This window comes from Myripristis murdjan, chromosome 17 (assembly GCF_902150065.1).
Source record: "Myripristis murdjan chromosome 17, fMyrMur1.1, whole genome shotgun sequence".
NCBI lineage: Eukaryota > Metazoa > Chordata > Actinopteri > Holocentriformes > Holocentridae > Myripristis > Myripristis murdjan.
Window position 1 is genome coordinate 27,089,515 of NC_043996.1, and position 24,367 is coordinate 27,113,881.

At 42.7% G+C, this 24,367-nt stretch overlaps 1 protein-coding gene across 2 annotated transcripts in view; it reads right to left on the reverse strand.

The window, feature by feature from the left end:
* The window catches only part of LOC115375258 (neuropilin-1a-like), a 101,530-nt gene that overhangs the window by 25,076 nt on the left and 52,087 nt on the right, over positions 1–24,367 (reverse strand). For both annotated transcript variants that reach the window (XR_003929697.1, XM_030074667.1), the window contains exons 6-8: positions 19,332–19,498; positions 6,548–6,703; positions 5,939–6,083 (exon numbers count right to left, since the gene is read on the reverse strand). Coding sequence is in view for 1 of the 2 variants with exons in the window: in XM_030074667.1 (XP_029930527.1) it covers positions 5,939–6,083; positions 6,548–6,703; positions 19,332–19,498 (468 nt within the window). In the remaining variant the exon portion in view is untranslated. The remainder of the gene's footprint in view (positions 1–5,938; positions 6,084–6,547; positions 6,704–19,331; positions 19,499–24,367) is intronic.

Here is a 24,367-nt window from a genome sequence, read left to right on the forward strand (position 1 = left end):
CTAATGTTGTTCATATGAAAGAGACATTTTGAGTTGGTCTTGTATATATTTTTTAAAAAAATACACATGTGCAATGGAAAATGAAATCCAGAAAAGTAACTGGTGCCTAAAGCGAGTACAGCCAAGGCGAGTAAAGCCGATACTATTTGACGGAAGCCATCCTTATTGTAGATACTACTACCACTGCTACTGCTACTACTGCTACTACTATTACTAGTGATGCTACAACTACAACTACTACTAGTGCTACTGCTTCTGCTACTGATAAATGCTACTACTGCTGCCACTGTTGCTGCTGCTATGACTGTGACTGATTTATTGCTGCCACCATTTCAGTCAATGGATCAGCTTGTGATGACCGATCAATGAGTATGTTTACATGCACACCATATTCCTGTATAATTCAGAATATTCGCAATATTCCGGTTGCGCACGTGTCATGTAAACACGCACCGAACCCGATTAAGGTCATATTCCAGTTGGAGAGAATTACCAATCAGACCCCTGACATGTGTCTGTTCTAACCAGAATATTGTGCCATGTAAACACCTTAATTGGAAAAAGCCCCGTACCGGAATATTCAGTCACAACAGCGCATGCTCGATTCGCAAGGAATTCTGGGGCATCTTTGTTGCTATGGTTACTGCAAGCGGGGAAAACAACATGGCGAAAAGCAGCAAGAGCCAGGAGACTGCAGTCTGCCTTCAGCTAACGAAAGACTTAAATATCATGGAGGATATAGATGGTAGAAAAACAGAAATAGCAACAGAAGAAGAAGAAGACTTCTTCGTCTGTTTTTCCGGCAGACCAGACGCCTATACACACACTGCTGCCCCCCTGAGTGTCGCATTACGTAAGAGAATGGAAAACGCCGAAACACAGGAATATGCCAAGTAACATGTAAACTGAATATTCCAGTTGCTGAAGCGCATATAAACACCTTATTCTGAAAGTTACCTTAACCAGAATATTGACCCGAACCGGAATATGGTGTGCATGTAAACGGAGTCAGTGATTAATTGCTTTACAGCACATCAAGTGTTATTTTACACACAGAGCAATGAGTAATTTGCTTCTTTGCTATCCCTCAGAGATATGCATACATGTACACGTTTCACTAATGGGGTCAGAGGTCACAGGATAACCAGCAGCAGCAGCGTTCCCCTCAGGAGCTCAGGGTTCTTCAGGGGACAGGGTCGTTAGAGGAACGGTCACTGTCGGTGAGACTGAGATTGAGCGTGTGCCCTCACAGTAACGGGACGGTCTGTTGAACCATCTCACAGTAATAAAAGCATCAGGAAATCTCCCAGACAATGACACACGCAGGAGGGCTGGATTTCTCAGAAAACACACACACACACACACACAAAAAGAAAACGTAATGAAATGCATTTAATACTTGGAATGAAATAATCTGTCCATTGTAAGCCAAGTTAAATCTATTATCCAAAACAAGCTGAATCTAATATCCGGGCTGAAACAATTGTACCCTTCAGAGTGTGTTGTTTGTGTATCAAAACGCTGCATTTCACAAACGCTCCCGGAGTTTTGTCTGGCGCTTAAAGGCAGTTCCTGTGGATGTAAATTCCTCTGCAATGTGAGCTCCATTGTGATCTGGTTTTACAACTACTGACTGTTGTTGTGTGGAAACCCCCACTGTGTGTGTGTGTGTGTGTGTGTGGTTACATTCTTGTGTAGTCCAAAATGAGGAAAATGCTCACTTTGCGGGATTTTCCTTCCTTCTTCTTCTTTTTTTTTTTTTTTTTTTTTTTTTTTGCCGTTCCTCTTTCTTAAGTGTGTGGTTTGGACTGTGTGTGGTTTATGGTCGAGATTAGAGGCAGGATTAGGTTTAAATTCGGGTAAAGGTGAATTTAAAGAGTTACTTGAGGGATTAGGACCTGGGTTTGGGGTTATGATCAGGATTAGGTTCATTTCAGGGGTGAATAAAGTGAATAAAGTTCTTCTTGTCGATGTTGTGTTTATAGATGGTTATCATTATGTTTCTATATGCAATACTCACCTCAGACACAAGCACACACACACACACACACACACACACACACACAGAGAGAGAGAGAGAGAGCTTCCCGACTGCGTAATTATATTTCCTGAATCACCTGTTTCTATCTCTCCACAGCCTGATCTACCATGACTAAAAGCCTAATATCTGCTTTCCAGAGCTCTCCTACTGAGAGCTGCTTGCAGCACATCAAGGACTTTAGGTTTATATAATGTTAGGGGATGAGCGATGAGTCAGCTTGATTTTCTGCTGCTCAGCTGTAATGAATAACTGTGTCCTTCTGCGGGACTCTGCGCTCGCCTCGGAAGCGGTGATTATTTTAAATCAACGCGGAGCTGCAGGAGATTCTCCTCCGGCAGCCAAAAAGATGCTGGGTTGATTCACGATGTGCGGCGGCGCTGCAGCGGTGTTATTACAGGAGAGGGTGAGCGTAACCGAGTGCACGGGCTGAAATGAACACCGGTCAAGCGCCAAACGCAGGTAAAATCTGTCTTTGACGGAGAGATCGATAAAGGTCAGCCGCCGCGTTGCCCTGTAACTTTTTCAGATGATGACACTGCAAAGCCTCGGTTACGCTGAGTGCTGCTGCACCTCATGAGGAAATACAACACTGATCCTCTGCATGTGTGGGCAAGTTTAGACTTAACACACAAGAAAAGCTCTGAAAACAGGTAACGTGACATATTAATACCAAAAATGCATGTTAATTATCTTGTTTGGCAGGTTTTTCTACATTTTCCAGCCCTTGACAGGTAAGCCAAGTTCAATTCAGACACTGTGGGCCCTATCTTGCGCCAGACTCCCTAAACCCGCTATTTGCGGATTTAGGATTTAGGAAGAGGCGTTCCCCTGTAAAATTGCTATCTTGTGCACCTCCCGCTATCCGCAAAACACTTGCGCTACCCGCTATATTATGTATAGGCGTGTTTTGGGCGTTACGCCAGTTAAACCAATCAGTGTGCCAGGTGCCATTGCCTTTAAGGGCAGGATGCGCTATCCTAAGGGCCCTATCTTGCGCCAGACTCCCTAAACCCGCTATTTGCGGATTTAGGATTTAGGAAGAGGCGTTCCCCCGTAAAATTGCTATCTTGTGCACCTCCCGCTATCCGCAAAACACCTGCGCTACCCGCTATATTATGTATAGGCGTGTTTTGGGCGTTACGCCAGTTAAACCAATCAGTGTGCCAGGTGCCATTGCCTTTAAGGGCAGGATGCGCTATCCTAAATCCTAAATCCTAAACCCGCGATGGAGAGAGGGAGGTAGATTTTCTCAGGGCTTCTACTGAGGCTAAAGCAAGGTGGCTTTATATACATATTATATATTATATTATAGGCGAGTTAATTCGGGAGATGGAGCCAGATGTGTCCAAGTGGACGTGTCACAAGGTTGTACTGATTGAGTAAAATCCCCGGGTCACACACCACACACAAGAGGCAGAGGGGGAACTATGTGTAAACTAATTTATTGACAAGGTAGATTGGGCAAATAAAATATTAAAATAATAATAAAAATATAGCACAGCTGCTGGCTTATGATAAAACAATAAAACGTGCTGGGGTAAGTGTCCAATTAAAACAGTCTTTCCTCTAAACAGTCTATATGAGTAATATACTCAGTCCATTCCGGCGGCGTCCCGGTATCAGTCCGACCGTGTGCGTGGCGAGGCTCCGTCGGGGCGCGCATTGAAGCCGCCTGGGCGCGCTCTCGTAACAGCCCAAATTTTAGGGATAGCGGGTGGTCCTGACCACCCGCTATCCGCTATCCCTAAAGTGTGTGCGCAAGATAGCAACTTTAGGGATAGCGCATGAAACACGCCCACGACGCACCTCCAGGCGCAAATGATGCAGTCGGCATAACGGATAGCGGGTAGCGGGTGGCGCAAGATACCGTTTAGGGATAGCGGAAGCTCCTAAATCCGCAATTTGCGGGTAGCGGGTAGTGGCAGCGGATAGCGGGTGGCACAAGATAGGGCCCTAAATCCTAAATCCTAAACCCGCGATGGAGAGAGGGATTTAGATTTTCTCAGGGCTTCTACTGAGGCTAAAGCAAGGTGGCTTTATATACATATTATATATTATATTATAGGCGAGTTAATTCGGGAGGTGGAGCCACATTGAGTAAAATCCCTGGGTCACACACCACACACGAGAGGCAGAGGGGGAACTATGTGTAAACTAATTTATTGACAAGGTAGATTGGGCAAATAAAATATTAAAATAATAATAAAAATATAGCACAGCTGCTGGCTTATGATAAAACAATAAAACGTGCTGGCGTAAGTGTCCAATTAAAACAGTCTTTCCTCTAAACAGTCTATATGAGTAATATACTCAGTCCATTCCGGCGGCGTCCCGGTATCAGTCCGACCGTGTGCGTGGCGAGGCTCCGTCGGGGCGCGCATTGAAGCCGCCTGGATGCGCTCTCCTAACAGCCCAAACTTTAGGGAAAGCGGATAGCGGGTGGTCAGGACCACCCGCTATCCGCTTTCCCTTAAGTGTGTGCGTAAGATAGCAACTTTAGGGATAGCGCATGAAACACGCCCACGACGCACCTCCAGGCGCAAATGATGCAGTCGGCATAACGGATAACGGGTAGCGGGTGGCGCAAGATACCGTTTAGGGATAGCGGAAGCTCCTAAATCCGCAATTTGCGGGTAGCGGGTAGTGGCAGCGGATAGCGGGTGGCACAAGATAGGGCCCTGAGAGTGTGTATGTAAGTGTGTGTGTTGTATAGACAAGATAATTGCACCAACTCTGCGCTGTTATTTTTTGTCCTTTGTTCACTTTTTAAGAAAAAAGAAGTGTGTGCGTGCAACTACACAACATAAATGTGTGTTTGATTTGATTTAGATGAATTTTTGTGATTAACATCCTCATAGGGAAACATTAAGCAGAAAATGTAGGAATAAAAATATGAAAAAAAAAAAAAATGTCGGGATGCCTGCATTTAACAGAATATGCAGAACAAGAGCAGTGGTGTCTGTGCATTTGTGCATAATGAGAAGAGGGAGAGTTATAATAAAAAAAAGTGTGCGTATGTGTGTGTCTACCCAGCAGTGCACAGATGTATCCTCAGAGTCTAAAATTAACTTTTTGGCTCACCTGCCTAGGGCTGGCAAAGTGTGAAAAAAAAAAATGACCTGCCAAGAAAAAGTTCTACCGACCTAATTAATATACATTTTTCATGGAACTGTGTCACCCTTCCCGTGTTCAGTGCTATTTTGTAAAGAATCAGGTACCACGTGCTCATTTTGCTCACATGCTTGTACAATGGATTGTAAGAGGGGAGTGTGACCCTACAACATATTACTCCTTTTCCACTAGAGGAACCCTGAGCCCTGTTTCCACCGGAGGAACCAACTCTCTGAGCTCCTGGCGACCTTCGAGGTAGATCTTTTAGCGCTGAATAGTCTCTGATTGGTTAGATGTATGACGCAAGCAGAGTGACAAACTATCCTGCTTTCCCTTTTTAACAACAGAAGTGAGCAACTGCAAAACAGAGATTATTAAAAGATCATTCTATCAAGAGATTATTTGCCGAATAATAGCGAGAGAATCCTGCCATTTGTCTCCGTTTGTGATTGTCAAGCACGTCTTTCCATCTTTAGTCTCTTCTCCAAAACTAAATGCAACAGCACAGCAGCAGAGTGGTGAATAATCATCAATATAACAACGGCTTCGATATTGTCTCTGTTTAGTCTACTGTTTTGCTGTTATATTTTATGTAGGAAATGATTAGGTGCCTCCTCCTTTTTTGCATAAAGTCTGTTGTTGTTGGTGTGCAGTGGAAATGCAAACACACAAGAGGATATGGATCTCCATTTGCTGCCAAAACCGTCTTCCAAGAGCAAGACACGAGGACTTTGGCACCGGTTTATGGTGGAAAATGGACAATAAGTCTGTGTGTGTTAAATGTACCTGAAGTTCTGCAGCCGTAGATCTCGAAGCGCATGCAGATGCCTTGCTCCCAGGACATCGGGCGGATGCGGATGTAGCGAGCCAGAGTCTGCTTGGGCAGGAAGGACCGAGCCTCGTCCGTCGGGTTGTGGTTCCCCTGGAAGATCTGATGGAGAAAAGACACTTTACTGCTTCCACACTGCAAAAAGGATCTCCAGCTTAACAAGTCTCATATTCAGTCTTTAAATCTTGGTTCTCTTCATACAAGCAAATCCCGATGCTGATCAACTTGTTTCAGGATTTTTTTCTGTGAACAAGTAAAGGCAGATCAGCCTATGACAATCAAGAAAATGACACCGGGTCCTTGCTGCCTGGATTTGAGTCCGGCCCGGGGCCCTTTTTCTGAATGTCACCCCCTCTCTCTCTCCCCTGCCTTTCCTGTCTCCGTCTTCTGTCATTATCAAATAAAGCAGAAATGCCAAAAACAGAGGAACGCTATCTACCACCCTCAGCCTCGGAGAATATCGATTCAGCTATCGACCCGGCTCACTCCTCCTCATTGATTGGAATGCAGTGTCCTTCATCAATAATAGATGGGCTATTATGAATAAATGAATGACTCGTCATTACCTTCTGCTTCGAGCCCTCCTTCACGGTGATCCAGTCCTCCCCGTTGGAGCTCAGGTCCACTTTGTAGGAGCGAACAAAGTAGCGCTTCTTGGTCTCTTTGGAGATGGCGCCCTGTGTGCCGATGGCCGAGACAAACCGGAGAAATCCCAGATCCACCTGGAAACACAAGAAAAAAAAACAAACGGGACAGGGTCAGTGGGAAAATCCAGAGAGAAAGAAGTAGTGGATTTGTGTCTGACTTGCTGGAGCATTGTTTGTAATAATCTCCAGATCTGCAAGCAACATTTGGATTAAGAAAATGGATGAAGAGCGTTCGCCCCTATACAGGAACAGCACTTTGACCTTTACCTCCATTTTTCATCATGCTGACCAAAACCTGGTATATTAAAAAAAAATATTTTGTACATTTAAAATCAGGACACAAAGAAAACAAGCAGTTAACAGAACAGGAAAAGCCCTGAAGCCCAGAGGGTCTAATTAGTGTTTGTATCAAGAAAATGGAGATAATGATTACATCAAAAATTACATCAGGTAGAGAGCGTTTCACTATATCCACGTAAGTCTTGATTTCCTGGGTGTGCGGCTCTCAAAATCAACCCCAGAAACTGATTCTTATGATGAAAAAAGGTAAAACTGGTCCAGGTTGTAAATGGCCAGAGTCTTGTTTTAACCCCATACTGTTTCGATGAATACGTTGCTGCGTCATGTGACTTTGTGCCATGAGTTTTCCAGTGACAGCTCCAATGTTGTTAAGCGTGACAGTCCCAAAGCAGCAAAGCCACAAGCAGCAGCTTTAAATTGACTTTTCATTCATCCTTGTTGCCTTGCAGCGTTGTTTTGTGGCGTGAATAATGCGACATATTTTTGGTCTGCATGCTACACTGCAAAAATTCTCTTATCTTAAAAAGTCATTGAGTCACATATTTAGTCTTAAAAATCACTTATTTCAAGATTTTTTTTTTTTTTTTTTCTCGGAACAAGTATAAATATGTTGACACGAGGCAGAATAAGGCAGATCAGGCCAGTAGGTTCAAGAAAATGACACCTGATTCAAGAAAATTCTGAAAAAAAGTTGATTAGCATTGGAAACAAGTGGGATTATCTCATTCCACTGTGAGATTTTTTTTTATTATTTGAAGGAAAACAAGATTTTTCATAAGCAGAAGACTGATTATGAGACTACATGACTTGTAAATCTCGATATTTTTTGCATCGTACGTATGAGTGTTTTTGTTTTAGGGCAGATATGAAGTGTAAAAGTGTGTAACTGTAGGAACAGGAATCATTTCTGCTGCTGCAAATGAGCATGCATGCTTAACAAACATTCATTGGATAAATAAATGTTAAAAAAAAAACAAAAAAAAAAAAACATCTAACTCAGTTTGCTAAGGAAGTGAGCCTAATACACAGAGCCATAAACGACCCGAGACATCATCCTACAAAAGCGGCAAATTCAATTTAGGGCGTGTTGGAGGAAGTTTCAGTGGAAGCATTCGGGAAGCCGGGGCCCAGATCTCATTAATTATACTGTGTTCCCATCCATAAGTATAAAGAGGAAAGTCAGAGGAGCACGGCGGAGAGACGGGCAGCCCCATCTGTCAGACAGCCCCCTGTCTGCCGTACAACTGAGAACTTTACACCAACATTATGCAATGAAGGAACATTATGCAATATACATCACTTGGAAAGTGCTGACAAGTGTTCTCAGCATTAAGTGCCCTCTTCAATCATTTTCTCTTCAAATACCACTTAAAGCTGCCGAGATGAAGTGCTGACAGCTCAAATAGTTTTTAAAATCCTCTCAATCATTTTGGTTTCCCCTGTAGCTGCTGTGTAAATCCCACCAGTGTTTTCTGATTTCAGTTTTTTTCAGTATATATAGAGAGAGAGGGGAATTGTGTGACTATAATTGGGCACACAGTGCATGAATGTATGTTTTCTCATGATCTCCAATACAATCTAATCTTAAGACGGGATGGGGCGACATGTGATTTAAGTCACGGGTTGAATTCAAGCCCATCGAGTCACAAATACATGGTGGTATGTGCCTCGAGGCTGTCCAGCAGGATGTGTTTTCTGAGATATGGAGGGGTGTGTGTGTGTGACGTCAAACCCAATCAGAGCATGTGTGTGTGTATGTGTGTGTGTGTATGAGTGTGTCTGTGTGTGAATCTGCTCAGGACCAATTTTACGGTTGTTCGCCTGTATCATTAATGAGTAGTGTGTGACCCATGGTGTGTGCAATGTGCAGTGTGTGTGTGTATGTGTGTGTGTGTAAAAGCCTCCAGGTCATGTCAGACCAACCCTAGATTCAACAACAGAGGACAGATGGCTAACATTTGTACTGTAACCAGCTCTGATAAACACATAACAGGAAAAAAACAGCAAGTTGAGTAACAATAAAAGGTCTGATAAGGTGAATATCAGTTTCCAAATTCAAATCGGTCCAGCACAACAGACGGTCTTGTGTTTCGTTAACAAACTAATCTGAGATTCATGGAACTGCAGAGAACCGCTCCACTTTTAGACCAGACGTTTTAGACGAAGCTGAGACAAATAATTCACCACAAACCCACAAACAAGCTATTCACTAAGCTTAACCATCTCTAACTAACCATCTGTGGGTGTGTCCAAGTCTACAAGATTAATTTATCAATGCAGCTTTTGCAGACATTAACAAACATCTAGCCGCTACTAATGCTTGTCACTAGCTATTTAACATCTACTGTGCAAATCAGATGTGTTGTCAACATGATAGTGATGTTTTCTGGGCAGATACTATGTTCAGCTAACAAACATAAAACAAAAACAGTCATATTGGTTGTTTTCGGGCATTGCTGATATGAACGTAAAGGAATACTCCAACACAAAATACCCTTTCTCTGATTTCCCCAGACTGAGACAAGACGTTCAACACCATTTTCACCTCTGTACGTCCAGTGATTCACTTCCTGTGGCTGGCATTTGGTGTTAGCTTAGCATAAAGACTTGAAGTCTATGGGAGTCGTTAGCCTGGCTTTGTCAAAGCGAAAAAATAAACCTTACCTTATCTCCAAAGCTGTCTTATTTACATGGTGCATCATGTGTTTTTGAAGTAGCGTAAATAAGACAGCTTTAGAGTTGCTGTAAGGTTTATTTTTACTCTTTGATGGTGCTAGGCTAATGACTCCCATTGACTTCAAGTCTTTATGCTAAGCTAACACCAAATGCTACCCATAGGAACTGAATTACTGGATGTACAGAGGTGAAAATGGTGAAAAGGGTATTTTGCCCAAACCTTTGTTGTATTCCTTCAAGAAAACAAGATGCACATAAAAACTGCTGAAAAAGCAACCCAACAGATGAGGGGTTTCACAGAGAACAAAATTATCATTTAAGAGTGGCCGTCTGGTAAATAGACTAGAAAAGTGCTATAGAAATTCAGTCCATTTACCAAATGAGCCATTGCACAACTAGACAATTAATTTGTAAGCAGCAGTCTTGGATAAGAAAACCCACAATATGCTTTAACTGAGCAACAAGCAACTGTTGCATGAGAGAGGGTGTCTTCTTTTTCCAAAAACATAACTCCACAAACTTATCGATCCACCAGCCGCACTGTCTAACAGGCTCCAGCAGCCACTTGTCCCATTACAAGAGGCCAATTTCAGATAACAAACTCCTTACAGAGCATGTCTGCTCGCCTGCATCCGTCTGAGTAAACCAACTTAGCAGCCACAGCTTAAAATAACCAACATTTGGCCGGTGGTGTTTTGCCACCTTGATTTTGAGGCTAGACTGCCTCAACTTGTTTTCTGGTGTCTGACTGAGTTACAAAGCCTCGTGTAGTAAACAGTCTCACTAACAGAGGACAAGTGACTCAGGCAGCCAGACTGGCCAGACATCCTAAAAATAGACACTCTATAAAAATGCCCATCACAAGGACCAAGTTAACCGGAGTCACCTAGCTTTCACTTTTACAGCTATCTTTTGTTTATCAAAGTGAAATAATGGGCCAAACGGGTGAAATAATGCCGCTCTGATTCCATGAAATCGCTTGGAAAACAAAGGTTGCCTGTCCTTATTTTAGCTCCTTTGAGATATTTTCTCTTGTTCAAAGAAAATAAATCTAAATCAGCTGAAGCAAGAAAAATCACAATGACATTATCTCACAGCCTGGGTAGATATATATATATATATATATATATATATATATATGTTTTTCTACTTTCTTCCATAAATTCATGATTTAAAAGGAGAAATATAGGAGATAAAATAACTTATTCAAATGGCCGAGGAATTTTATCTCGCTGCTGCAATATCTAGAGAGCAGGCTGTTCGGAGGGAAAAAAAAAAAGAAATCAAAGAAAAAGATTATTAGCAAGATAGTAATAATCAAAGCAAGGAGAAATGATAGCAGAAATCCTCAAAGGCATGTTTTCAAATTAATGTTTCGCACGGGTGTACTGTCCACAAATGGTAAACCTTATCTAAAATGAATGCAGTGGATGTGACTCTCCCTGCACGGTTACACATCACATCCTTTGCATTGCTCCTTTAAAGTTACCCCTAAAGAGTCTTAACGCGCAAAACAGCACAGGACGTGTTCACGGTTGCACGCTAAACCGCGTGGCGCTGCCTTTGACTTCCATTTCATGCCGCTGAGACAAAACAAAATCGCCTGTTTGTCAGACGGGAAATTGGTTCATGTGTCGCATACCAAAATACGCTCGACGCTTCAGTGCGTGGGATGCCTGTACTACATGGTGTATAATTATATTACCATAGAGAGTGCACTGCTCTGACACACTCATGGGAAGGCACTGGAGGCCGTTATTATTTAGCCGCTCCCACTCTGTCGCTTTTTAAGGACAACGGGAGGAAAATAGCTTCCCAGGGGTTTGTGTGGGCTCGGTGACTGACAGGGTGACCCCTGGGAAACGCTGTTCCGTGGGATCGCTCGCTGACGTTCCCAGCTGCTTTCTGAACTGAGCTCCCCGGAGGTTAAATCCCCCCCACTCAGCCCAAATACATGACACAGAAACTAAACAGTCTTAAAATGAGACAGACACCTCGATGGAGCTGCTTTCACTGCGGCATTAAAGGTTTGGTTTAGAGATGGGGGACAACCTTTTTCGAACTTAATTTCCTGCAATTTAAAATGAAAGACAGCACCCTTTTATCTATATTTATTTTCCACAGATTTCCTTAGCCTTACACACTGCGTGGCGGCCACGACAAACTGGCAAATTCAAGCAAATTTAGATGTTTTTAGAGGACGGCGGGTAACTTGAAGGAAAAAACACCCCGTGAAAAACATCTACTTATGGCTCAAACTCCTATTACCAATGCACGTTACATTTCTAGGCCTATTTTGCTATTTGGTCGTGTATTTTTCTTGTTTCTGTGGACCAACGGCGATGATGCATCCAGAGAACTCCAAGCGCCTTTTTTCTAGAGCCACCATTTTCTGTGTCTGTCTTTTTAACCGTCTCAAGATGTTCCTCCAAACAGAGATATGTGCTAATTGGATCTATTTGGATTTAGGGCATAATACCAAAATCCACATCTCATTGCCATTTTGCTTTGACATCCAAACAATCATACACGGAGAATTCCTCAGAAAGGAGGACAGAAACTAATTTCTCCACCACAGAAACAGCAGATAGACCAGAAAGCAATTCTTGGAGGTGTACTGTAGATAAAGCAGAAGCCTAGATTGATGGATAGATGTACTGTATTGATCCCATATTGGGGAATTCTTGAATTCTCGAAGTCTAGTCTTTGATTGAATGAGCTCTTGCATAGTTTTTTGCCTCTATGTTTTGCCTGCATGTACGTACTTGTCATGTTTGTATGTATTTGTGTATGTATTGGTATGTTTGTGCTTGGCTGTGAGCTCCTTATTTGCTCTGTCTGAGATCAGCTAGAGATGCACGACTCGGGTTTTTGACAGAGACGTAGATCCGAATGTTTTGAGATCGGCTTTGAAACTAAAGGCCGGGATGAGAACAGAGGGAGGTCAAAGGCAGAGCTCTTTGATTTCCCTGCCTGAGATCAAAACGAGGCGCAGAGGATGAGCTTGATGGGATCTCTTTTGAAACAGAAAAAGAGGCTAATTTGAGATTTTGAGCGTCTTGTTGCTCTGGAGGGAAAAAAATAATAACAGACAGGAGGAATAAGCTATGATCTCATTTTGGTTTCACACAGATCTCAGAGTTGCTCTTCTTTATTTCCTCTGGTTTAGCCGTGAGAGACTCCACGTTCCTCCTGCGTGTGAAGACACAAACCTGACTGGACTTGACTTGAGCTGTTTCAGATGGAGAAAACAGACTGTTTCCAGAGTTTGAGCGAAACGGGGTCGCTGACACTTAAAACAGGAAAAGCCTCGGGACTTAATCCCGCAGCCAGAAGTCTCAGCCGTGCCGTGTCATCTGCAGCGGCCGGCCAGAGCCCCGTTCTGCAGACTTCCTCCATCAAACGGCGGAGGCTAATTGTTGTTCCATCTTCTAATTACTCAACACTTGGCAGCACCTGCATTCATAGGTGAGTCACACTCAGGGATTTTTAATGAATGAAAGAATGCAGGACAGGGGCACATATTGAGTCAGCGCGTGACTAAATAAGAAAAAAAAAACATTGCTACTTCCTGCAAAAACAGGATATCAGTGGTGGGGGATTTTGAGTTTTTTTTATTATTATTATTTTACAGTGAGAGGAGAAGAATGACTTTAGTGCCTCAATGACCTCATTCTCATCTTGGATTTTACTGTTTCACTGCACTAGAGCATGCATTTTTTTTTCCTGATAGATAGATAGATAGATACTTTATTCATCCCGAAGGAAATTCACAGTTTTCAACAGTATCCACAGATTACAAGATTAAATAAATAAAAAATAAAGAATAAAAGATGACACTAGAGATCTAAGTACCCAATGTACAAAAAACCGTGTGCATAGATGTATACAATGTGCATAGATGTGGGCAATGTGCAAATTTACCGTATAAACAGATGATAAATAGCAGCAAGCAATATATACACTATGAACAAGGAATATATAAAAAATAGAAATATGAACAATTTAAACCGCAGAGAAAAAATAACCTAAACTTTTTTTCTTCCGCTAATGAACACAGGAGCAGTCGCTAAGGAAAGCCCTGGAAAGTGAAACTGCCTCCGTGTGGTCAGTTCTGACCCACGAACATGCGGAGAAACCACATGACTGACAGGGGTTTTTCACTTGGATTGTCAAGCGTTTTGTCTGCTGAGCGGCTTTCATGACCGACGGGCCCCTGAAAACTGTTAAACACCACTCCACAATGTCAAAAACACATCATCATCGAGGGATACGGGGGATTGTTTTCTCCATGAAAAACGCTCCTTTTAACCGTCTCAAGATGTTCCTCCAAACAGAGATATGTGCTAATTGGATCTATTTGGATTTAGGGCATTGTTTTCTGTGATGAATACCAAAATCCACGTCTCATTGCCTTTCACTGCTTTTCTGCCTTTGATGAGGAAACTCGACTGATAATTAATACACAGCGACAGACAAATTTGAGCGCTTTTGCTACAACTTCCAGCGTGATATAATAGTAAAATTCCCGGTCTTAGCTAAAGTTTTGGGCGTCTGATTTGTGTTATTGACTTTTCCCGGGTCTGGAGGTTCACTGTGGCATTCCTCACACTGTCTCATCTGGATGGATGACAGTCTCTGGAGGATCTTTTGTTTTTCAGCCTCGACAAGACGCTCTACTCGCACACGGCCCTGAAAATGTGTTCTCCAGATGCAGGGGCCGCGGAGCTCTTCCTGGTGGCGTCAAAGAGATCCTGAAGACAAACGCTGCTTTTCAGGCGGCAGGGCGGCTATAAATACTTCAACTTGGAAGGGGAAGGAAGCCCTTCCTGAGCTTACATCACGGCTTTCAATAGCATGTCAGCCGACCCGCTTCATTTTGTGTGTGTGTGCTTGTACTTTCGTGAGCAGGTTTTCAGGTCGTTATTTTATCTTAAGTAAAGGCAAAAACTGAATCTCACAACATTTTAAATCACAGCTCTTACAGAACAAAACTTTAAACGCTCCTAATCGTGCTGATTCACGCTCTACTCTTATATCTCAACTTTATTCTGTTCATTTGCAAATTATTTTAATTAAAATAAGCTTGTTTGATCTTAAAAAAATAATTAATAAAACAGAAACGCTTGCTCTGAGCCACATTTGGTTATATTTAAGTCAAGTTTTATACTGGTCTTTTTTTCTTTCTTTTTTTTTCACCCAGTTTAAATAGTTAATCAAAGTAATAGTTCTGTCACTTGGGCATGGTGTTTCAAAATCTTTGCATCCCTGCTTGAGTGAAATTGGGTTTAAAAATATGATGGTATTTCAATTCATTACAAATGACGCACGATGATGAAATGACTCACCACAGAGCAAAACATGATTACAGATTCATCATAATAGCTAGATAATAAGCTCACTGTCTCCCACCATCCAAATTGCCACTGGCTAAAATCACCCCAACGACATTATGAATAGTAACCTGAAAATAGTATCAATAAAATATAAATGCCTTCAAATGAATAATAGAAGTGTTTGTAGTAGGGGAGGCAGGCATGCATGAATTAACTAAATCATAATTTTCTTCTGAAGTAAGATGAATGGAAAGCCGTGGGCAAAGCACGCTGTGCAGAATGGGCCGCGCACCACACTTAATCAAATAAAATGGAAAATTCTCTTCACAAAAACCACCAGTCATAACTCAAACGCCTCACCAAGTTGAGGGCGAGCAGTAGCACTGCTTCTGAGGCCATAAATCAAAGTGGCAGGGGGATGGCCCGCTGTTGCTTTTGGGGGCGACTGCCAACAAAGCTTTGCTTGGACAAGAGGGAGAGACACACGGAGAAATTTGTCCACACAAACCCGACTGGGCTGCTGTAACACGAGAGCAACAGCGGCTGGGAGGTTGTTAGTGCAAATCCTGTGACTGGAGAGCAGAAACTGGGCGGGGGAAGGCAAACGAATGTGTGTGTGACCTCTGTTGGTGACTAATCTCAGTGTGCTCTTCTCTGTCTGTTAGAGGGTGCTATATAAATAAACTTTACTCACTCACTTACTTATTTATACAAAAGTACCAAATGCACCGTCCCTACACTGGTGCACTGCAAAAAAAATACTCATTACATGTACATACAACACATATTCAGTCTTGTTTTTCTTCAAAAAGTGAAAAATCTGCCAGTGGGATGAGGTAATCCAACTTGTTTCCAATGCAGTTTCACTTTTTTCAGGATTTTTTTTCTCAGAACAAGTAAAAATATGTTGAAACGAGGCAGAATAAGGCATATCAGCCCACTAGGATCAAGAAAATGACACTTGATTCAAGAAAAGTCAGGAAACCAGTTGATTATCATTGGAAATGATGGTGTTTTTTTTACCTTGTTTGAATAAAAACAAGATTTTAAGACCGAATATGAGCCTCGATGACATGTGAGGACGGAGTTTTTTGTCTCATTTTTCTGGTTACTACATCCAAGTGAGAGCAGAAGACCTCTGGTTTAATGGATTTTCAATTCAAGGGCCTCGAGGCATTAAAAGCTATAAAACTTGAAAGGATGCGCTGATTTCTGACATCCACTGCATGCACAGTACACACATATGAAAGTGAAGATAGTTCTGATATGTCCATGCATAATACATCATACAGTAAAGACATCCTTCCCCCAGCTGGGTTGGAAAAGCAATTTCGCATCAAACGTGCGTCCATTTAGCTTCTTTCATCTTTCGCTCGGGCATTAAGAGTTTCACTCCGGAGTGAAACATCAACCATTTAAAGAAACACTTTTCTCACACGGCTCTTGCAAAAATGACTGATAGCACAAAACTGATACAAATTATGTTAATGTATCCAAAGCATGGTCAGTGACTTACACCCACTTTTGCAGACGGACTCTGACTCTGGATTTCAGCCGTATTGAATGAATTTCAGGTAAATTAACCCATTAACCTCTATTAAAGCCCTGTGTCTCATTTGGTTATATCCCAGAGGGCCGTGCTGCGGCTCGGTAGCTAAAGAAGTCCCCAGACAGACAATAGACCGTCTCAGAGAGAGAGACACTGCTAATGTAGTGCCGAGACTCTCTTCCTGCCGACTTCCTGTTTCGGCTGCCACAGGAAGGAAGCGGGGGCCTGTTCTCACCGCCAGGGGCATTGTGAATCTTCCTCTATGAGTTCCTGTCCAGCACAATGGGAACGGCCCCGGACCCCAAACTTCACTGGTGAAGACAGCGGGCTTATCTGAGGCTGCCATCACACCTACAGTTTGCTTTCCTTGGTCTGAATCATCGTGGAAAAAGCTGAATTTGTCGCATTTTTTTGTGGTATTTGATTCGTTTAGAGTCACACTGCCCAATTAGAAGCCAGCCAGGGCTTGTTCAAGCAGCTTGTTTACTGGACAGAGTTTCAAATCCTACCAGGTTGGAGATTTTTGCAGCAAACAAATCTGATTTCAGTCCTTGTAATGTCAGCTAAGCATGATGAATCTGTCTACGCTCTCTGCCAAAATGAACCATCCCTGCTGTTCATACCAGCGAAGGAGACGTGAGGAAACACCTGAATACGAGCTTCAGCCCCGACTGCACTTTGCCCTCGGTTCATTTTGTGATATGAGGCTTCAGAAGCATGAAGAATTGTCAGTGTCAGTGTCCCGGTGGCTCACTGTGTAGAAAGTGTACAACTTATCACTAACCCTAAGCTGCAGCAGCCTGGGGTCGAATGCAGCCCAGGCCCTTTGGATGCTCTCCACTAAAGCAGAAATGAAAAAAAAAAAAAAGGTCGGTGACTTAGATATTCAGGTGTTCATTCCCTCTTTTACACCGACAGAAAACCCCTCTTCCATCTGATCCCGGGGTGAAAGGGTTAACCAACATTTCAGTCCCGTGCTCTGCTCTGCACCGTGCAGCAGACCCAGGTAATTATCGGCTTCGGCTTCAATCAGCGGAGGTGTAAATGGGTCACCTGCTGCTTTGAGACCCGCAAATGCACAGTGACACAGGACATGTTCTACATTTATTAAGCAGCCAATCTTAACCTCCGTGTAACTTTTAGCCTATGCATTATGATATACGGGGCTCTGACTTCTGTACATAGCGTAGGTGCAGCTACCATCAATACAGGGTCCCATGTTTTAACTGAAACGCCTCTTTTGTGTGTCAGTCAATCGAAGCGCCTTGATATCTGCACTGAATATCGTCCTCGGTGACTGTCATGTCATGTAAATGTGTTTTTTTGCCTCTTGTTCTAATTTCTTTTTTGTTACATGCTCTTACACGTGGAGCTGCTGTTGATGCAACACTTCAGCCCTGGCGGACAATAAAGTATAAATCGTCATCATCATCTGGGGCCGATTATCGGAGAAAATCCTTGTTGGAGGACTGTGACACCGGTTGACCCGGAGCTGACAGACACGTACGGCTCCTCTGCTCACGTCAACAGCGCCGTCAGCTTCTTTACACCGGGGTTAAAAAAACAACAAGCTCGGTGGAGAGGTGGTATTCGTGCGGTGAAGAGGTTAAATAGCATTGTCCTGCCCTGTCCAAATAAACAAGCTGAAGTAAAGGGATAAACGCTGCAGAATTATATAAACTGTGAGAAAAAAACTCTAAAATGCACAGTCTAAAACAGTGTATCTGAGCACGAACCAGCAGCCAGTTTCCTGCGTGTCTTCTCTCTAACACTCGACACTGTTTCGTGCACAAAACACACTCGTTTAAAAAAGTATTTTATGCGTTAAACATCGGGTCAGCCTGTTTAGCGTTTGCATGACTGCAGGCGGTGTGCTGTGTAAGACTTCACGATGAAGATAAGGATTCCAGCGATGGTGAAGGTTTCAATAAATAATGCATGTTGGCTTGTTGTTGTTGTTTTTCTGTTTTTTTCTTTCTCATTCTGGTGTCCCCATAACGTGCAGAGAAGTGCCACAAACGAATGAACACATATTCAGACCAGATGTGAGAGCGACCGCAGAGGTACAGGCGAGTTTTTTTTTTTTTTTTTTTTTTTTTTTTGTCTGTGGGGGAATGAGCCTGATTTCATTCTGAGATCAGACTCACAAATGAAGGCCGAACATGAGATAACTTCAGTTTTTCCATTCCTTATAGGATTCTCTACGAGTAAGTAGCAGTATCTCAGAATATATTACACCATCAGCTAAAATGACTGTGACCTGTTTATAGATTTTTTTTAATAAGCTGAACTGCATTTATCCCAGAAAAGTATCTCCAAAGCATTTTTTATGTTTTCCTTTATCTTATTTCACTTTTTTTGCAGAATGACATCCAGTGACGTTCACCTGCTTTTGATTATTAACCCCTCCAAAAAAGGAGAAATGTTGATTTAATTCCAAAATATTTGAAATTAAATTATATGCCTAGCGTTATTATACGTTCTATATCAAATAACGCCTAGATATCACTTCAGCACTTCAAAGAGCATGTTTTAGTGTTTTTGACACCTTTTCTGATGCTAATGCTTTTGATTTTTATATCTCGCTTATGCATCTTCAACCATTCTTGTTTTGTGTCCTCCTGTAAAGAACTTTACAATCTTTGCTTTTAAATATATGCCATCTAAATAGTTTTTTACTTCTCCTGTATTATGTTATCTTTCCCCACTAGTAGATATTTTCCCTTGTCCTAATGGGACGATTTATAGAATTTGAGGCTGAAATACTTGATAAGATGAGGATTTTTGTTCTCTGTGTGGACATGTACTGGTAAAAAAAAAAAAAAAAAAAGCATGAAATCACCTGAATCCACTCCCTGACGGTGTCGTCTGACGGGGTCCAGCCGTTCTCCCGGTAGTTGAGACGCGAGCGCTCCGGTGACCAGTTGGAGTTGTACTGGGACGAGGCGCTGATCTGCTCCGAGGAAATCTCCCCCGACTCCATGCCCAGCGGCTCCATGCAGGCAAAGTCTGTCAAACACACACACACACACACACACACAGGTTCAGACACAGCACTGACTCAAAACCACCAACATGATGACAGACAGCTGGCTGGGTTCGAGATGTGCTTAGTAAATAAAAAGATGGGTAAACAATGTTATCATGTCAGTGATCAAGCTAATAGGAACAATCACCAATATAAAAAACGTTTTTGCATAATTGTATTAATACACGACTGATTTGTTTTCCAACATCAGGTTACACAGATCACTCTGTCACTGTTTACTGCAATATAGCATTTTAACCAACAGTTACTGAACAGTGATATACAGTATAACAGCAAACCTATTATGGATCATTCTGCTTCACTTGTGTTCAGTAATAAATTGCATCAACACCTGGGTTCTACTTTGTAACATTAATCATATCTTTGCACCGCACTGCCACACAGATGGACATGTTTCTGAAAATAATTGGAGTGCGACATGAGGGAGGATGGCGGTGTCTCTCTCTTCATTTTTCCATTATCCCCCCCGGCATAAAAAACTGGCAGCGCTGCCTCCCGGGCTGTGGGTTTGGTTTTGGTTATGACCCAGGAAGCTGCTTTCCACGCAGTTTCTGGAGGCAAGACGGTCGCATGAGCGGATACTACAGTGGAAAGCTTGTGGTCGGAAAACTGTTCAATTTAATCGCTTGATTTCTGACGGAGCAGCTTGTATTGGCGGGGCTGAAAATGATTAAATGAGTCGATCACAACCTGTTGTGACTTATTACTGTTATTTGAAAAGGGGCATTGTTCGTACAATAGTTGTATAGAAGCACTATCACACTCGAGGTTGTGCTGTTACACTGAATATCAGCACTCCTTCTTGTGTGATATTGCTTAAGCATATGATATTTAACATAGCGAATAATAAATATGAATTAAAGGGGCATTAGGTAGTTTGTGCCCTTTTATTGTTAACCAATTATCTGCCATCCCCTCTCATCCCCTTATGGTTATGGTGGCCTGTGACTGACGCAAATGATAAAGTCACATTTCACAATTGATAGATAGATAGATAGATAGATATACTTTATTGATCCCAAACTGGGAAATTCACACATTACAGCAGCATCATCAATAAAAAACATAAAACAAAATTAAAAATTAAAATTGAAAGTATATACAATAGAGACTAAATATACGAAATATACACACTAAAGACAATAAGGGCTAAGTATATACAATAAACTAACCTAAGAATATGAGATGTTTAAGTGTTGAAATGTAAGAAATGTAAGATATACCGATGAAAATAATAAATATGAAAAATGAAAAATACAGATAGTAGGTGGTATGGCACAGGGTAAGCTTGAAACCATGGAACCAGGAAAACCATAGCTGTGTCCCAATTCAGGGTCTGCATCCTCCGAAGTCCGCATTTGAAGGCCAGTTACGTCACAACACTGTGCGAAGGCCTGTCCCAATTCATCCAAAGCCGAAGGATCCTTCAAATGCGCACTTCAAATGCGGCCTCCTTTTCAGCCGTTGGTAGCCGATTCGAAGGCTGCACCGCGACTAGCCTTCTCGGCCTCCCGTATCCCAAAATGCTTTGCGTGCTGCTGCTCAGTCGGAGAAAAGTTCAGATTTCACATTAAAAATATTCGTTTTTTACTCATTTGAACATCCAATGCCATATATGTTAAACCAAAACCCCTGTTCTGTCTTGTCTGACAGAAAGAAACGTTATATTTCGGTCTCCGCGGTTTGTTGTCATGGAAACGGCAGTAACGGCGGTTACGCAACCAGGAAATACTCCGAAGGCTAGACCGTCCCATTTCGTTGCCGTTAGTTGACGGGGGAGGATGCTTCGGTTGAAGTCCGGGTCCTCCGAAGGACCCGGACTTCGAAGGATGCAGACCCTGAATTGGGACACGGCTCAAGTGGCAGAACCCGACGCCCGGTACTGGGATTCGGCAACTGTCCGACTTGATTCGGCCCCATGGAATCACCACTTCTAATAAATAAACAGTTAAGGTGCTGAAAATAAAATAAACTAAACAAGTGAGGTATGAGTAAACGAGCTAATTAGAGCAGAAATGTCAGGTTAGGAGGTCATACTGTATATCAGCGTGCTACACACTGGAATCACAAAACTGCTTTGTCATTTGCTATTTCAGGTTGACAAGAAGGTGATTTTTTTTCTGTTGTGACGGCGAATGTTGGCTCACAGCATCATCCTCCATTACGGAGCAGCTGGAAATGTGCTATGGGACAGTAAAAGTCTTACTTATTGCCCCTGTAATACGAATTTAAAAAGGTGGATAAACTCTATTTCACAGATAATTAGCTGGGTGAACTGAGTGGAGGTGTGTTTGCCCTCCACCACATCGCCGCTAATGACTGAATTTATCATGGAGCTCCACAACGGGGATTTCAAATGTGAGGCCGAATCAGAGAGAAGCGGCTGTGTGAGGAAACCTCACGTCGCGGCCGCCGGCCTGAGCGGAATGAAACGCTTCATTTTCACTGCGACTGAGGCGGAGAGCGGTGAGCAGCGCGCCGCTCGCCGTGTCACTCACACACTACACATGTAAGCAGCCTGCTTTACTCCCTACTGCCAATCACAGCGGCCAATACTCGACTTCAGACGCCTCCTGCAGTCGCACTGTTGAGACTCTGTTTGCTGACACTCGCTCGGTGCTGAGTGTCTGCATGGGGTCGCTGCCCAACACACACATTACCACACACACACACACACACACACACACACACACACACACATTTAGATTTAGATTTTCCCTTTTATCTGACAGTCTTTAGTTTCAGATTCTTCAGTGTTCACATTCAGGCACATCATCAGGTCAACATGTGCGGTCATGATTCTCACTTTTCACACACACACACACACACACACACACACACACACACACGTTTCTGTCATAACAATGCTGTGTAAGAGGAGAGGGAGAGGCGCAAAAGACATATCCAGATATGTGGACAAAGAACATAGAAGAGAGGAAAAGATGGCGGTCCATGAACAGTGTCAGTCAAGTGCTCTTCTGATTTCTCCTAATTTTCAAATTTGACCAATTTCCTAAGATTTTTCCTGCACAAAACAGCAAATGTACGCTATATCCGTCTTCAAAGTATAATTTCATGTCGACTGAGTCTGCTGTGATTGGTTCTCATGTAAATATGAAAACACATTACGCCGCAGTAATCCTACAGTTTGTGTCCACGCCTTCATACTGCCGGAAAATACCAGTGAATTTGACTGAATCTTGAGTCTGAAGACTGTAGAATGTATGTAGTGATGCCACTCCTGTTTGAATTCAGCTGCACGCAGTGACACTGCAGGAAAAAAAATACTTCTGGATCAGAGAGGCTGTGTGAAAAGGAAAGGGTGCATTACATAGTATCTGCTCTACTCGGTTTTGGTACCGGTTATTTGTCTGGATTTTAATTTCCAGTGCACATAATGCCCTCATACAGTGACGCTTTTGGGCGTGTTGACTAGTTTTTCCTCGCTGCTCCACCAGAGCCCCACATGAATTTTATTTTTTTTTTAAATTAACAAGACCAGCTTAAAATGGCTGCTTCACATGAACAACATTAGTGTAACTAAGACTAAAAGATTAGCTGATTTTTATTTATTTTTTTTTTTTTTCCATGAATAGATTATCAACTGTGACACAGGTTTTGTGAGCCTCGGTTTTTGTATTTCCTGGTTGTCGGCAGCGACCGGCAGGGCTTCGCTGCAGACCAATCAGCTGTCTGTATCCGGTACCAGATGCTATCCCAAACTTTTGCATGATGGAAAACCAAATATAGCGGGTAGAGCCGAGCTGAGTAGAGTAGATTATCATGTATCATGGAAAAGAGGCCTTGGAATAATTGAACAGGTTCAGTGTCTTGCTCAAGGGCACTTTGACGGGAAACACGGCCGCTGCGGGGACGCAGCCGGTGAAACTTTCAGCGACGGGACGATTTCTCAAATTGCTAGATCACCTTGCTGCCCTGTGCTGTGTGTGTGTGTGTGTGTGTGTGTGTGTGTGTGTGTGTGTGTGTGTGTGTGTACACGTGCACACAAATATAAATAGACACACTACAAATCCATGCTGGCTCATACGTCCTTTGTTCTGTGGAAACTAGTAACTCCAGTTGTTACGATTATAATGCTTCACCTTCAATTTAAGGATTACATGCTCCTCTGTGGGCTGAGAGACTTCAACAGGCTCTGGTGCTTCTGAAACGCTTTCAGATCCTGTTGGATAAACTTCAAAATACACGGAAGTCCAGATAAAACCCAAGTCTGTTTTTCTTAGTTCCTCAAATTATGGCATTTTGGAGATTACAGGGCTTTCACGCAAATGCAATGATATGTATACAATCGAGTGATCACACACACACACACACACACACACACACACACACACACACACACAAGCAGGGTCAACTCTGGGGCTTCAGCATCCCGTAAGGAACAGCAGGGGTCCTGGGGAAGGAAGAGGGAGGGGACAAAGGGAAAAGTGTGTGTCTTTGTTTTTGTTTGTGTTTGAGCTAGTGTCTGTGTGTGTGTATGTGTGTGTGTGTGTGTGTGTGTGTAGGAGGGCTGTGTGGAGACACCGGGTCTGCCACAGTGACTCAAACTTAAACCCTTTAAAACACACACACAGCATCGTGGCCAAAAATAATTTACCGAGAAAGTGGGCTCGCAGCATCGCCACACGGCCGTCAATAATCAATATTTTGTGCTGATCAGACGAAAGCATCCAGTGTCTCCCACCAGACTTTTACTCTGGGCAGGGTGGAAAAGCATCTAAAATATCATTTGGAACATTTAACACTAAAACTCTTCCCTAAAACCCTGTAACTAACAACACGACAAACTCTTCCTTAATGAAACTGGT